General features: G+C 42.3%; 1 protein-coding gene across 7 annotated transcripts in view; it reads right to left on the bottom strand.

Annotated features, from left to right (window-relative positions):
• Positions 1 to 15,912, bottom strand: part of def8 (differentially expressed in FDCP 8 homolog) — a 196,754-nt gene that overhangs the window by 31,668 nt on the left and 149,174 nt on the right. For 6 of the 7 annotated variants that reach the window (XM_059506227.1, XM_059506231.1, XM_059506228.1 and 3 more), the window contains 2 exons: positions 10,965 to 11,078; positions 10,758 to 10,838 (listed from right to left, as the gene is read on the bottom strand). The exons of the other annotated variant lie outside the window; for it this stretch is intronic. In XM_059506227.1, coding sequence (XP_059362210.1) covers positions 10,758 to 10,838; positions 10,965 to 11,078 — 195 coding nt within the window. The remainder of the gene's footprint in view (positions 1 to 10,757; positions 10,839 to 10,964; positions 11,079 to 15,912) is intronic. 7 annotated transcript variants of the gene reach the window in all.

The following is a 15,912-nucleotide window of genomic DNA, read 5'->3' as shown; positions in this document are numbered from 1 at the left end:
CAGATCCAGCAGTGAGGGATTTCGTATCCGTTCCCCAGCCTGCATGGAGGAGCGGACGGGAAGGTTCCTAAACCTAATCACCCTCCGTCAAGAGAGGAGTGAGGTGGGTTGTTTGGCGCAAATATTTTGGACTATGGCAGTAGGACTGGGGTACAATGATGAGGCACTTAAAGACTTTTTTAATGCCTGCCTGGATGACCCTGTTCCTGAGTGGGAGATGAATGGGCTGGAGATCCTGGACTTTTGGGGGTTCACCAGGTACCAACACCATCGGTCTCAGTGGGATACCCCAACCACACCTGTCTCTCCAGACACAATGGCCGACTCTAGACCTGTGTCTCCAGACAGGATGGCCGCCAGTCCAGTGCCCTGGCACAAAAGGGTCGCCAACCCAGAGTCACAGCACAGGATGGCCGCCAGCCCAGCGCTACTGCACAAGGTGGCCGCCAGCCCAGCGCCACTGTACAAGATGGCCGCCGGCCCAACAGCACTGCACAAGATGGCCGCCGGCACATTGCCACTGCACCAGATGGCAGCCACAGGTGACCATCCAGTCGAGTCAGGTCCCCACTGACCTCATGAGTCAAGTCAAGTCACTCTTGATCTTCTTGAGCAACGTCAAGTCACCGATGATCTTCATGGGCAAAGTCAAGTCACCAATGATCTTCATGGGCAAAGTCAAGTCACCAATGATCTTCATGGGCAAAGTCAAGTCACCAATGATCTTCTTGAGCAAAGTCAAGTCACCAATGATCTTCATGAGCAAAGTCAAGTGACCAATGATATTCATGAGCAAAGTCAAGTCACCAATGGTCTTCCTGAACAAAGTCAAGCCACAGTTGATCTTCCTGAACGAAGTCAAGCCACAGTTAATCTTCCTGAACCCAGTCAAATCACCACGGATCTACCAGAGCCTCTTCACGTCTCAGCTGAATTTCCAGAGCCTCGTCACGTCTCAGCTGAACTTCCAGAGCCTCGTCATGTCTCAGCCAAACTTCCTGAGCACTCGTCCTATCCTGTCATGGCCATGGAGGCCATCCAGGAACTCACCGCCTGCCCTGTCATGGCCATGGAGACCATCTACCATCTCATCATGGCCACGGAGGCCACCCTTAACCTGTTCATGTTCTCTATTTCAGCCTTACCTGACCATACTTGCTCTACTGTGCCATCGATCCCACTGTGGCAGTCCTCTGCTCCACCCTGGTGAGCTTTTGTCTCATCCGCATGACTGTGGTGGTCCTCTGCTCTGTCCTGGGGGGCTTCTGTCTCATCTGCTCAGCTGTGGTGGTCCTCTGCGCTTCCCTGGTGAGCTTCGGTCTCATCTACTCAGCTGTGGTGGTCCTCTGTGCTGCCCTGGTGGGCTTCAGTCTCGACCACACGGAGGTGGTGGTCCTCTGCGCCGCCCTGGTGGGCTTCTGTCTCATCTGCTCGGCTGTGGTGGTCCTCTGCGCCGCCCTGGTGGGCTTCTGTCTCGACCACACGGAGGTGGTGGTCCTCTGCGCCGCCCTGGTGGGCTTCGGTCTTGTCCGCACGACTGTGGTGGTTCTCTGCTCCGCTCTGGTGGGCGTCAGTCCCGTCTGCTCGGCTGTGGTAGGCTCCAGTTCCGTCTGCACCATCCTGGTGGGCTCCAGTTCAACCTGCTCCACCCTGGATTTCTGCCCTGTCGGCTCTGTCCTGGGACCCTGAACTTTCTGTTCCCTCCTGGCCTCTTTGTTTTGTTGTTGTTGTCATTGTTGTTGTTTTGTTTTCACTTCCTGTCCCTGTTCTCTTCTATGAACCTGGTCCTCTGCCCCCCCCCCTTATCCTCCACCAGTCCACCTCCCTCCTGGTCTCTGTGTTCTTTGGTTTGTTTTTCTGTTCGGTGGAGCATCTGGTAGCTGCTCATTAGAGTGGGGGGGGGGGGGCGGTTGTGGGGTAATGTTACAGTGTCTGGTCTGTGTTTCCCTGGGTGTCCACTAATGGTCTCACTTCCACATAGTCACCCCACTGCAGGCACTACATTTCCCACATAGCCTTTGTCCCATTCATCACTGTTAATTGCACTCCTGCAATGTCCCCACTTTCATCTGTCCATATAAACCGGTTTGTTTCTATCTGTTTCATGGAGTCCTTGTTTCATGTCACCCTGCTTCTCGTGTTTCCTAGTGTTTTTCATGTTTCTTGTTTTTGAACTGCTTTTGTTGTTACTGACCTCTTGCCTGTTTTTGGATTTGATTTTTGGATTCCCCATTAAACACTGCTACTGGATCTCTCGTTTTGTGTGTGCATTCATAACACAGGTGTCCAGAGCCCCGAGGCTGCCTGCCTGTTGAATATAATGCCACTCTCCTGCCTCTGAAGGAACTCAGGCAGTTCAGCATGGACTGGGCGAGCACGTTGGTGAGATGCACCGTCATACTCTGCACGAGGGAGAGCTTGCTCTTTTCCCAACTGACCCGAAGTTCCAACTGGCTGAGGTGACAGAGCACCAGGTCCCTCTGATCATACAACTGCTCTGGCGACTGGTAGGGTTGGGTATTGATTGGGTTTTTTATGATACCGTTGCCATTTCAATACTTTTAAAATGATACCGGTGCCTGAGCAGTGCCAGAACCAATACTTACAATACAATAGTACAATTTACAATAGTAAAAAAAAAAAAAAAAAGAAGAGCCACAAAAAACTATGGATAACATTAAGGAACATTACAAAATATTTAAAATAAATCCATCGTTTTCACACACTCCTTGGATGCTCTCATTTTCCAAGTTTCCCTTACTTTAAGCCTAATAAATGTATTTCATGATCTGGGTCATTGTTTAATACAAAACCACACATAATGTTTCTACTGTATCTCTGTCAATCACTCTGATATTTAGTTGAAATGAGTGCTGTATGTCACTGTCTTTATTCAGTTATGTGAATGACTGTGTGGTCATTCTTTATAAAGTAGCAACAATGTTGTTTGTAAAGTACAGTACTGTGCAAAAGTCTTAGGCATTTACATTACATTTCCAAACATTCATTTTGCCAATAATTTTAATAATCATCCAGTGAGATTTTTGAATGCATCAATGCATTGAATGCTTTCAAAATCTTACTAGATGATTATTAAAATTAATGGCAAAATGAATGTTTGGAAATGTAAACTGATATTTTCTATGGACACACTACAGCAAAAGATATAAATAACTGGCCAAACACCATTTTTTGAGGTGAAAATACTAACGTGCCTAAGACTTTTGCACAGTAGTGTATGTATAAAGAACGTATAATTAAATTAAGTATATTTAAATAAGTGTAATTAAAGTATGCATCATACTGTATGTGTTAAGGGCTAGAATTTAATTGGAGGAAACATCTGCGGTGTAATGAGCGGTGAACGCAGTGGAAACTTTACAGTAGATGAGAAACCGATTGCTCCCTCGTAACCTTTTGTAAACTTTATGACCAAGAACTGCACAAATACAGTTATTCTAACAATCTATCGATAAACACACACCTTGTGTCCTCTGTTTCTGTTTGAGTCTGCTCGCGCTTCTCCACGCAGTCTGCGGACTGAAGAGCACACTGAAAGACGGGGAGGAGACCGGTCTACCGCTGTTTTCATGAAATTTAAGTTGACTGACTCTGAGGCGATCGCGAATTTGTGTACAGTTTATGGCTAATGCTATAGCCCCGCTTAAAAATCCTAGCAACGCCCTTGCTTCTTGTGTAGGCTACATTTCGGAGAACCAGGACAAATATTTCAATTGATCACTCAGGCATTTAAGAGGCACCGAAATCTGCGTTCTGATTCGTTTCGGTGCATACCAGAGTTCCACCGGGTTTCGGTACCCAACCCTAGTGACTGGGCCATGATGAGACAGTCGTCGACGATCATGATGCCCATTTCCTGTAACAGGGCGAGGGCGGCACTGTACTTCCATGCCTGACCCTAGAAAGCCAACGGTATGAATGGCCTGTGTCTAGGAAGGATTGAGAAATGAAGGTATACCTCCTTGACTGCTGCATCCTGTGGCTGGATGTAACTGATGATGTATCTGAGCTTGTGAAGGGCCTGATTCAAGACTTGCAGGTACAGAATTGGTCGAAGGCCAATGGATTGGTTTGCAGCAATCGACCTGGAGGACGCATACTTTCATGTCTCCATTCTTCCTTGACACAGACCGTTTCTTCGGTTTGCTTTCGAGGGGCAGGCATTTTAGTATGCCTGGTTCTCCCATTCGGGTTGGCCCTGTCTCCCCACATCTTTACGAAAGTCGCGGAGGGAGCGCTGGCTCCTCTCAGGGAACGAGGTGTCCGTATCCTCAACTATCTCGACGACTGTCTGATTCTAGCTCACTCATGAGCGTGGTTGTGCCAGCACAGGGATCTGGTGCTTAGACACCTCGCCTGGCTGGGCCTTCAGGTCAACTGGTAAAAGAGCAAACTCTCCCCTGTGCAGAGGATCTCTTTTCTCGGTATGGAAATAGACATAGTCTCAGTCGCCATGTTCGCGCGGCTTACGAATAAGCGCGCGCAGAAACTGCTGAATTGACTGAAACAATTCAACGGAAAGAGAGCGGTTCCACTGAAACTGTTTCAGAGGCTCCTGGGGCATATGGCATTCGCAGCGGCAGTCATATCGCTCGGGTTACTCCTTATGAGACCGCTTCAGCACTGGCTTTACGACCGATTCCTGAGATAGGCATGGCAGCTGGGCACGCTCCGAGTGACCGTCACTCCGGCCTGCCTACGAACCTTCACCTTGTGGAGTCAGAAGCATCTGAGGTCGCTTTGTGCCATTCACATTCCGGGCAGGCTCAATCGTGCAGCCGGCGAGCTCTCACGGCAGCAGTCTCGCCCTGGGGAATGGAGTCTCCACCCCCAGTCGGTTCAGCTGATTTGGGAACACTTCGGAGATGCTCAGGTAGACCTGTTTGCCTCTCCAGAAAATTCCCACTGCCAGTTGTTTTACTCCATGACCGAGGGCACCCTTGGCATGGGATGCTCTGGCACACATCTGGCCGCTGGGCCTGCGCAAGTATGCATTTCCCCCAATGAGCAAGGTCAGGGAGGACAAGGAGTAGGTCCTCATGGTTGCGCCTTTTTGGCACAGCCGGACCTGGTTCCCCGAACTTGTACTCTTTGCGACAGCCCCTCCCTGGCCAATTCCTCTGAGGAAAGACCTTCTTTCTCAGAGACGGGGCACCCTCTGGCACCCACGTCCCGAACTTTGGAACCTACATCTGTGGGTTCTGGATGGGTCATGGAAGGTTTAGGTACCTTGCCACCGCAGGTGGTAGCTACCATCACTTCAGCTAGAGCCGTGTCCACCAGACACGCCTATGCTTTGAAGTGGAACCTCTTCATCACTTGGTGTTCTTCACGGCATGAGGACCCCTGGAAATGCTCGATCGGGTCAGTGCTTTCCTTTCTTCAGGAGGGGTTGGAACGAAGGCTGTCTCCTTCCACCCTTAAGGTCTATGTGGCCACCTTTTCTGCTCACCATGACCCTGTTGAAGGTAAGTCTCTTGGGAAGCACGATCTGATCATCAGGTTCCTGAGAGGAGCAAGGAGGCTCAATCCACCTCGCCCTCAGCAAGTCCCCTCTTGGGACCTCTCAGTGGTTCTATCGGCACTGCAGAGGGCTCCCTACTAACCCTTGCTCTCAGTAGAGCTAAAGTTTCTATCTTTGAAAACTGCGCTCCTGACGGCTTTGGCTTTGGTGAAAAGGGCCGGCTAACTCTCACATTATCTTATGACCCCGGCCTGGGTACGTGCTCAAAGTTCCCAGCACTCCTTTTAGGGATCAGGTGGTGAGCTTGCAAGAGCTGCCCCTGGAGAAGGCAGACTCAGGCCTGGCGCTGCTCTGTTCAGTACGTGTGCTCCGCACTTACGTAGACAGGACTCAGTGCCTTAGGACCTCAGACCAGCTCTTTGTCTGTTACGGAGGCCAGCAGAAGGGAAAGGCTGTCTCCTAGCAGAGGTTATCAAACTGGATAATGGATGCTATTGTCCTGGCTTATCAGGCTCAAGACTTGCCATGCCCCCTAGGGGTGGGAGCTCACTCAACTAGGAGTGTAGCTTCCTCCTGGGCGCTGGCACATGGCACCTCGCTAACAGATCTCTGTAGAGCTGCGGGCTGGGCGAAACCTAACACATTTGCGAGATTTTATAATCTCAGTGTAGAGCCTGTGTCCTCCTGGGTACTCGCCCCTTCGGGCCAATAAGGACCTGCTCGGTGTCAATCTGCTTGCTGCGCCATTCCACTCCACGGACTGGATGCGTGCGCTGTTCCCCTCAGGTGAGTTCCTCAGTTCAGAACCCTGGGTTCCTCCAGCACTGTTGATGTCCAGCACTTGCGTACATACCCCTTCGGTCAGCCCTGTGTGGGACTAGGTGCCTCCATGTGTTGTGATTCCTCTTTCTGGGCAATCCCACGTCTGTATGTCTACATACAATAAGTCTCGTCGCAGCATGTATCTTTCCCTTGGCAAGCCTGTTGCCAGCTCTGTAATTGAAACTTCCACCCTGCGGGCTGAGTACCTCAGAGTTCATGTGTATAACCACCTTGGTGGATACTTGCCTTTTGTAAGTCCTCCTACGAGCAGGCAGCCTACTAGCATACGTCCAGCTAGAATATGCTACCCAGTGCATTCTGTGTATAGGCCCTCACTCGTGCTGGCCCCACAACAGGGTGCTATCACTCACACAGGTCTCTGGAAGACAGCCATGTGGCGCTTTGTAAGGGACCCCATACGTCAGTCTCTTTCTGACATAACGTAGAACATGACCGACTGAAAGGGAACATCTCGGTTACGTATGTAACCCTCATTCCCTGAAGGAGGGAACAGAGACGTTACATCCCCTTGCCACATCGCTGTTCCGCTGAACGGCCGGGTCACTGACTCGGCTCCTCAGCGAAGACTTGAATGCGAGTTGCTTGCTCTGCTTCTTATATACCCGCTCTGCGGGCCGGAGCTCGCGATGCAAATTCTGCAGACCAAGGTACTCGGCGTACCATTGGCTCGTTTTGTAAGCACTCTAAGGTGATTGGGCTCTCGGGCGAGATCCAATTCGTCAGTCTCTTTCTGACATAACGTCTCCGTTCCCTCCTTCAGGGAACGAGGGTTACATATGTAACCGAGATGTTCCTCTTAATATTTTTTAATTTTTTAACCATTTCTGTTAACTGATGGAGTCTGGGTTCCTTGCCACTGTTGCCTTGTGGCTTAGTTTAGTTCACTTTCAGTTAAATATCAACGCACTGACTGACGCCATCAGAAGAGAACAAATCTTGAACTGAATTAGCTGGATAATGAATTAAACTTGAAAACACTGTACTCTATTGCACTACTGTTTCCTGTATAGATGCTGTATTGAACAGCAGTCAAAATGGCAAACCCCCTCTCCACTGATCCAATCGTCATGTGCTTTATTTGTGATACAACAATGTTTGCAACTATACCTATTAAGGTATATACTGTATATATGAATGCATGCGTCAATGTTCAGTATTACCCATTGATGTCTTCATATTTTCAGGACAATGTGTAGGTTGACCTTGAATTGGTTTAGGTCTGCTTACCTGGGAATAAACTTACACAACCAGCACACTTGCTTCAAGGGACTTCACCTTTTTATTGGACTGGATAAAACAACAGGCAAGTAAGTATAATACCTAAAATATATATTTTTTTTGTGATTAGTAATGTGTCAGAACACTCAGATATTAAGATACTGTTAAATGAAAAAATGAAAAGTTGCGGTTCTAGGCCGATACGGCTGGGAACGGCACTCTCATTCCAGCTCATTAAGTAATATCACTGCGTTTGCTGCACCCATGGTACGGCAGCAAAGTTCCTTGATGATTATGCCAGAACGAGAGTGTAGTTCCCAGCCATATCATTTTCTATTGGTCTTAGTACACAATGTAACTACAGAAAAGTAGTTACAAAGTCAAAACTACAAAGTCAAGTTTTAAATAGGAAAAAACTCTTTGGTCATTTTTGAGCGATATACTTACGGTCTAATCAGATTCAATGATGTACGCTAAGCTAAAAGTGCTACCACCAGACCCGGAGATCGGCTGAATGGATTCGGAAACGGTAAAACTGTTTAACTCTAGGGGAGTTGAAAAATGAGCCTATTTTTTTAAAAAAGTGGAGTGTTCCTTTGGGGAACACGTGATCTAAAATTACACTGTCATCAGTGACATAAGTACCTATCACTACACAGGCCTAAGAAATTGCATATATTGCTAGAAATTGGGATTTCATATTTTAGCTACCCTAAGAGTCATTCTTTCCTCACTTACTTTCCTCCTGAGAATAGTTTTTTTCACTATATTTTGGATATTAATATCCACTGCAGAGTTGATAGTTCAGCCCATTTGACCGATGGATTAATTTGATAAGCTGTAAAACAGTGATTCTGTCAATATTATTGAAGAAAATTGACAACAGAGCTTAATATTAACACTTCTCTTATAAAATGTTGTTAATTCAAAAGTATTATACTTGTCAAAAACAGCACTATTTGTATATAGTTAAGGTTTGTGTGAGATACAAGGTATGCATGTAAGGCCCTGTCCTAAATTAAATTCAGGAGTGTGTCCAGGATGGCTGTAGAGTGTCCCTTTTGTGGTCACTTTTGTGCCCCTGATGCAGACTTTTGCTGAGTTAGAACTGATGCAGGCTCCACAGCACAGCCAATTTACAGCCAATGCCACTAAAGTGTAAACTCCTAAAGAGAGCAGCCCGAAAAATGGAGCGCAGCTGGAGGAAAACAAAACTAGAGGTATTTCGTATTGCTTGGCGGGAAAGTAACCTATCCTACAGAAAAGCATTAAAAACTGCTAGATCTGATTACTTTTCTTCTCTTTTAGAAGTAAACAAACATAACCCCAGGTATTTATTCAACAGTGGCTAAATTAACGAAAAATAAAGCATCAACAAGTGTTGACATTTCCCAACACAACAGCAGTAATGACTTTATGAACTACTTTACTTCTAAAATCAATACTATTAGAGATAAAATTGTAACCATTCAGCCGTCAGCTACAGTATCGCATCAGACAGTGCACTATAGACCCCCTGAGGAACAGTTCCACTCATTCTCTACTATAGGAGAGGAAGAATTGTATAAACTTGTTAAATCATCTAAACCAACAACATGTATGTTAGACCCTATACCATCTAAGCTCCTAAAAGAGGTGCTTCTAGAAGTCATAGATCCTCTTCTGACTATTATAAATTCCTCATTGTCATTAGGATATGTCTTCAAAACCTTCAAACTGGCTGTTATTAAGCCTCTCATCAAAAAACCACAACTTGACCCCAAAGAACTAGTTAATTATAGACCAATCTCGAATCTCCCTTTTCTGTCCAAGATACTAGAAAAGATGGTATTCTCGCAATTATATTCCTTCTTAGAGAAAAATGGTATATGTGAGGATTTCCAGTCAGGATTTAGACCGTATCATAGTACTGAGACTGCTCTCCTTAGAGTTACAAATGATCTGCTCTTATCATCTGATCGTGGGTGTATCTCTCTATTAGTTTTATTGGATCTTAGTGCTGCGTTTGACACAATTGACCACAACATTCTTTTGCATAGACTTGAACACTTTGTTGGCAATAATGGAAGTGCATTAGCATGGTTTAAATCGTACTTATATAACCGCCATCAGTTCGTAGCAGTGAATGAATATGTATCATATTGATCACAAGTGCAGTATGGAGTACCTCAAGGCTCAGTACTAGGGCCGCTACTCTTCACGCTTTATATGTTACCCTTGGGAGATCTCATCAGGGAACATGGTGTTAGGTGTTATGCTGATGATACTCAGCTCTATATTTATTCGCAGCCCGGTGAAACACACCAATTTGAAAAACTAATGGAATGCATAGTCGATATAAAAAACTGGATGACGAGTAATTTCTTACTGCTAAATTCTGAAAAAACAGAGGTGTTAGTTATTGGACCTAAAAACTCTGCTTGTAATAACCTAGAACACTGTCTAAGACTTGATGGTTGCTCTGTCAATTCTTCGTCATCAGTTAGGAACCTAGGTGTGCTATTTGATTGCAATCTTTCCTTAGAAAGCCACGTTTCTAGCATTTGTAAAACTGCATTTTTCCATCTCAAAAATATATCTAAATTACGGCCTATGCTCTCAATGTCAAATGCAGAAATGTTAATCCATGCATTTATGACTTCAAGGTTAGATTATTGTAATGCTTTATTGGGTGGTTGTTCTGCACGCTTAGTAAACAAACTACAGCTAGTCCAAAATGCAGCAGCAAGAGTTCTTACTAGAACCAGGAAGTATGACCATATTAGCCCGGTCCTGTCAACACTGCACTGGCTCCCTATCAAACATCGTATAGATTTTAAAATATTGCTTATTACTTATAAAGCCCTGAATGGTTTAGCACCTCAGTATTTAAATGAGCTCCTTTTACATTATAATCCTCTACGTCCGCTACGTTCTCAAAACTCAGGCAATTTGATAATACCTAGAATATCAAAATCAACTGCCGGCGGCAGATCCTTTTCCTATTTGGCGCCTAAACTCTGGAATAACCTACCTAACATTGTTCGGTAGGCAGACACACTCTTGCAGTTTAAATCTAGATTAAAGACCCATCTCTTTAACCTGGCTTACACATAACATACTAATATGCTTACAGTATAAATAAAGGTGACCTGACTTGACTTGAGAAATGAAAGGGTGTAGGGCACCCTTTGTGACATGGCCTAAATGAGATTGTGTCCTAATTACTTACATGCAACAGGAGTCGGGCCTCCATGGCCTCCTTACAGGTGATGAAATATGGCTTCATTAGCAATATATCCTGACGTAATTTCTGAAGTACAAGAATGATAAGAAATATAATTAGCTTACTATTGGATGCTGTTTCAGCAAATGTTCATAATGACCCGCTTTACAAATAATAATACAAGATTTTCATTGTCACAATTAAAAAACTTACTCTGATTTCCACCAGCTCCTCCACAAAGTTAAAGAGAAGAGGGTTGATTTCCTTCAGTTTGAGCACAGGCCTGGTTATCATCAAAGCAAGATAGCGCATTGATGTACGACACACCTGAACACATCAATACACACACCACAATCAAAGTAATAAGTCACCTTCAAACTGAAAAATATTCATATGTAACATTTTAGTTTAAGGGACAATTCTCACTATTAACTAATTGATATATATGTGGAATATTACATGATTAGCCATGCGATATGAATGTATATCAGCACAACTTTAATTCAGCCGTAGTCAATCATACCATGCCGATATACAGCCATATAGCACGGCTACTCATGTGATATTACTCATTCATATCAAGTATGATAACTTGGATCTGATACAGCATTCATTCTTCAATTCAATCTTATATTCACAGTAAATGATCATTTTAAATGTCTGCTGGGGAAAGCAATATCTTTGTCACACTATCCTTTCATCTGTTAAGGATGACAGTGCTGCTCAGTGAATTTGTTGGCTGAGTCTTATTGGTGTTACTGAAAGTAAAAATAACTTCCTTGTTTACAACTCTGTTTCAGTCTTTTCAATATTCATCAGTATTTACTGGCCATCTAACTGTGGAACAATGGAGTTTCGATATCACTTGAAAATCATACTCCTATAAGCCAATTAGATATGAGGACCAGAAAGGACTGTTAGATCCAAAAAAAATAAATAAAATAAAACAGTTTAGTGGCATATTACAGGTAATAATGTAAATAAGGGATGCACCAAAAACAAGCAGCCAGGGACCGGAATCAGCCGATTTTCTTCATTTTTGAATTAAACAGTCTGTGTAAACACATCAAATGGCACTTCAGGTTATTGCACATTTTTATTGCACAATGTGTGGAACATTTAACTGTTCACGAGGTGTATTGCCTGGGGGAAGAAACTGGTCTTATATCAGGCTGTCCTGGTATTTGTGGCTCTGAAGTGGTGGCCAGATGGCAAAAGTTAAAAAGGGGATAACTTGGATGTACGCCTTTTCCTCACTCTGGATGTATACAGTTCTTGAAGGGAGCACCAATAATCCTTTCAGCAGTCTGAACCATTCTCTGTTGTCTTCTGAAGTCTGATTTTGTAGCTGAACCAAACCAGACAGTTACTGAAGTGCACAGGACAGACTCAATGATGGCCGAGTACAACTGTTTCAGCAGCTCCTGTGGCAGGCTAAACTTCCTCAGCTGGCAAAGGAAGAACAACTTTTGTTGGGCCTTTTTAACAGTGCAGTCGATGTGAGTGTCCCACTTCAGGTCCTGAGAGATGGTGGTTCTCAGGAATCTGAATTACTCCACTGCTGCCACAGTGATGTCTATGATGGTAAGTGGGGAGAGTGCAGGGGGGTTTCTCTTGAAGTATACTATTTAAATCGAACTGAGCTGAATGATGACATCACTGAATTCTATGATGAACTGCCTTTAACTCCCTGTGGATTTTATTCACGCATATACTTTCACTTACTTTTGATCGTACAGATAAGAGCAATACATCAATATAATCTGTAAAGGGTCTACTTTTTTGTATACAGACATAATAACAACAAGACTTTGTGCATTTATGAAATGAAGATAACAAACAAGGTGAGCTGTCTGCAGCCTTTGTCTACGGTGAACTATCTCAGTGAATACTCAACGAAGATACATGAGAGATATATCTATAGAAAGCTTGACATGTCTACTTTTAAACTAAACAAGTGCTACCAAAAAGAAATATTCTGTGATAAAGTAATCCATATGAAAACAACGTGATGTCCAGATTTTCATGTCTCCCTTCATTATATCTAATGCGCCCACGGGCTGAACTCGCTATTGAGATTGTAATGTTTCAATGAAGAGCGCGGCTTGTAAACGCCCATACAGAAAACAAAGCAGCGAGACTGTTCTTCAAGTTTTTATTTTACTGTTTGCTTCGTGATGAGAGGAATAAGACATAATTCACCCCAAGAAGATGCGATGAGGATTACCTCAGGATTTGCGTTTGGGATTTCCTCAGAAAAAACAATGAAGCACTTTATTCAGCAGAGATCATAAACATGAGTAAGTCTCTTTTTATTTATTTATATACTTGTATTAGGTTTCACATAACGTGTAAACATTTTACAAGTTAGACTTTTTCCAAACTATAATTCCTAACTAAATGTATAATCAAGTGAAACATTATGAAGTTTTAATAACAATAATATACACCATACCATACAAAAGCTTGATGTAAATAATATAAATGTAACAAATAAATGTAAATGTAACAAACAATGCTTTTCTTTCAATTTATCCACAAAAAAACCTGAAAAAATATTCACAGCTCTTTTCCACATTAATAATAATAATGATACTAATAACAATATAATTTGTTTTTTTTAGATAATCATTGTGTGACTGGAGCAATGATGTTAAAAATTCAGCTTTAAAAGTAAGCTTTGGTCCTAATAAACTGTTTAAACAAAGGAATTAATGTATAATTATTAATGTAACGATTGTTTTAATATTATTAGTATTACAAAGGCAAACATTACAATACTTTCTTGTTTGCCGTCAGCATTAAGCTAATACACATTTATATCATTTAAACAAATCTTTGAATGGCTAATGAACATTTAATATCACAAACCATGCAAACAAGTCAAATCTAGATGTGAGATCTTGTCAAGTGTGCATTTTTACCCAGCATGATTGCCTGTTCTGTTTGACGGCCGGTCCGTGTGAATTGAATGCTTTAAACTCATGATTTCAAATTATGCTGCGTTTTATGCATTTGCCCACTGTTATGTCCATGTCATTTTCTCTGCCTGCTGTATGTAAAATGAGTGCTACCCTGGGTTTATCTGAAAAATATGATTCGCAATGCACACAAACTTACCAGAATACTGAGTGCCCCGTTGGCTACAGTGTTTACTTCCTTTATAATTATATTTTTATTAAATATTTATTTATTTGTGAAAAATACTTTATCATCTTAAGTATACAGTAAGTATGTTTATTTTACACATTTATTTTTTCAATCCATTGTCAAATGTTTTCAAATTTCTTAAATATGAATAAAAATATGATCCAGTCTGGATCCCGTGGCAGCTGTGATCCACCATGGAGGCAACTGTTGCTTCACCAAGTACTACATTACATTTACATTTATTCATTTAGCAGACGCTTTTATCCAAAGCGACTTACAGATGAGGACAGTGGAAGCAATCAAAAACAACAAAAAGAGCAATGATATATAAGTGCTATAACAAGTCTCAGTTAGGTTAACACAGTACACCTAGCATGGGATTTTAAATAATATAATATAAAGAAAACAGATAGAATAAAAAAGAATAGAGCAAGCTAGTGTTAGAGGTCTTTACACACACACACACACACACACACACACACACACACACATACAATTGCATAATTAATGAAAAGAAAATAGAATATAAAAAGATTAGAAAGGTAGTTAGATTTTTTTAAAGAATATAATTAGAATAGTGAGTGTTAAAGTTAGAGGGTCAAATAAAGATGGAAGAGATGTGTTTTAAGCTGATTCTTGAAGATGGCTAAGGACTCAGCTGTCCGGATTGAGTTTGGGAGGTCATTCCACCAGGAGGGAACATTTAATTTAAAAGTCCGTAAAAGTGACTTTGTGCTTCTTTGGGATGGCACAATCAAGCGACGTAAGTCTGAAGTAACAAATTTAGGTAAATGGGTGCAGAGCCAGTGTTAGTTTTGTAGGCAAACATCAATGCCTTGAATTTTATACGAGCAGCTATTGGAAGCCAGTGCAAATTGATAAACAGAGGTGTGACATGTATTCTTTTTGGCTCATTAAAAATGAATCTTGCTGCTGCGTTCTGAATTAATTGTAAAGGTTCACTCCTAAAAGAACTCAATGATGAACCTTGAGCATTTTCTAATGCATCAAGACTCTTGTTCAGCAACAAAGCCAATCCAAGTAACCGTTTACAACTATTTGGATGCATGTTTATGTAAAATGACTGTTAAAATGAGAGAGAAGAGGAGGAAGAAACATGATCATAATAATAAAAAAGGAACAAAACAAAGAATATTATTAAAAAGTAATAAAAAAAATAAAGTAAAAACAAAAATAATACTAGAATAAAGAACTAAAATGGGAGGTAACTAGAATGGCGAGAATGACAATAATGACTAAAGAAGCAGAAGGGAAATAAGAAAATAATACTAATTGAAATGCATGGATTTAAAGAGAGAGAGAAGTTGACCTAGCTAATAATGCCCACAAAGTGGAGTGGGTGAGCCCAGAAAAGGTGAGATCAGGAGGGTGGAGGTGGAGCCTGCCCTCTAGCGTTAGTCTAAGGTACTGGGCCTTAAACCCAATCGTACTTAAAACTGAAAATGTTTAGTGTGAGATTACTCTCGTTATAATGGACAATAAAAAAAAAAAAAAAAAAAAAAAAAAAAAAAATATATATATATATATATATATATATACACGTTTTATATATTTAATCATCTGTAATATATCTGTTTGTTTGTTCTTTGTTGAACATCAATTAAATTACTACCCCTAAATGTATTTGGAAGGTTTTTTTTTTTTTTTTTGCTTGTTCGTAGAACAGACACAATCCAGGGTTTCCCACACATTGATTTATTTGTGGCGGGCCGCCACAATATCAAAACTGACCGCCACAAATAGATTTTCCAAATGGCTTTGACTTCATTGAATAAACATGAGAACTGCACGGGTGATTTTACATCTGTATTTCAGGAGGAAACCTGAATTTATTTATAGAAAATGCATTTAGAAAATTTTCATTTTCATTTCATCTTGCATTTAATGCTTTATAAGACAGCGTTTGTGAGCTCAGCGCTGCTTTACATCTCTCCCACTCTTAGCTGCCTCCTGCTGGCAGAAAATAAATTGGCATACAGTACATATGAAT

Source organism: Carassius carassius, chromosome 23 (assembly GCF_963082965.1).
Source record: "Carassius carassius chromosome 23, fCarCar2.1, whole genome shotgun sequence".
In the NCBI taxonomy this organism is placed as follows: Eukaryota; Metazoa; Chordata; class Actinopteri; order Cypriniformes; family Cyprinidae; genus Carassius; species Carassius carassius.
This window is presented reverse-complemented; position numbering and strand designations above follow the sequence as displayed.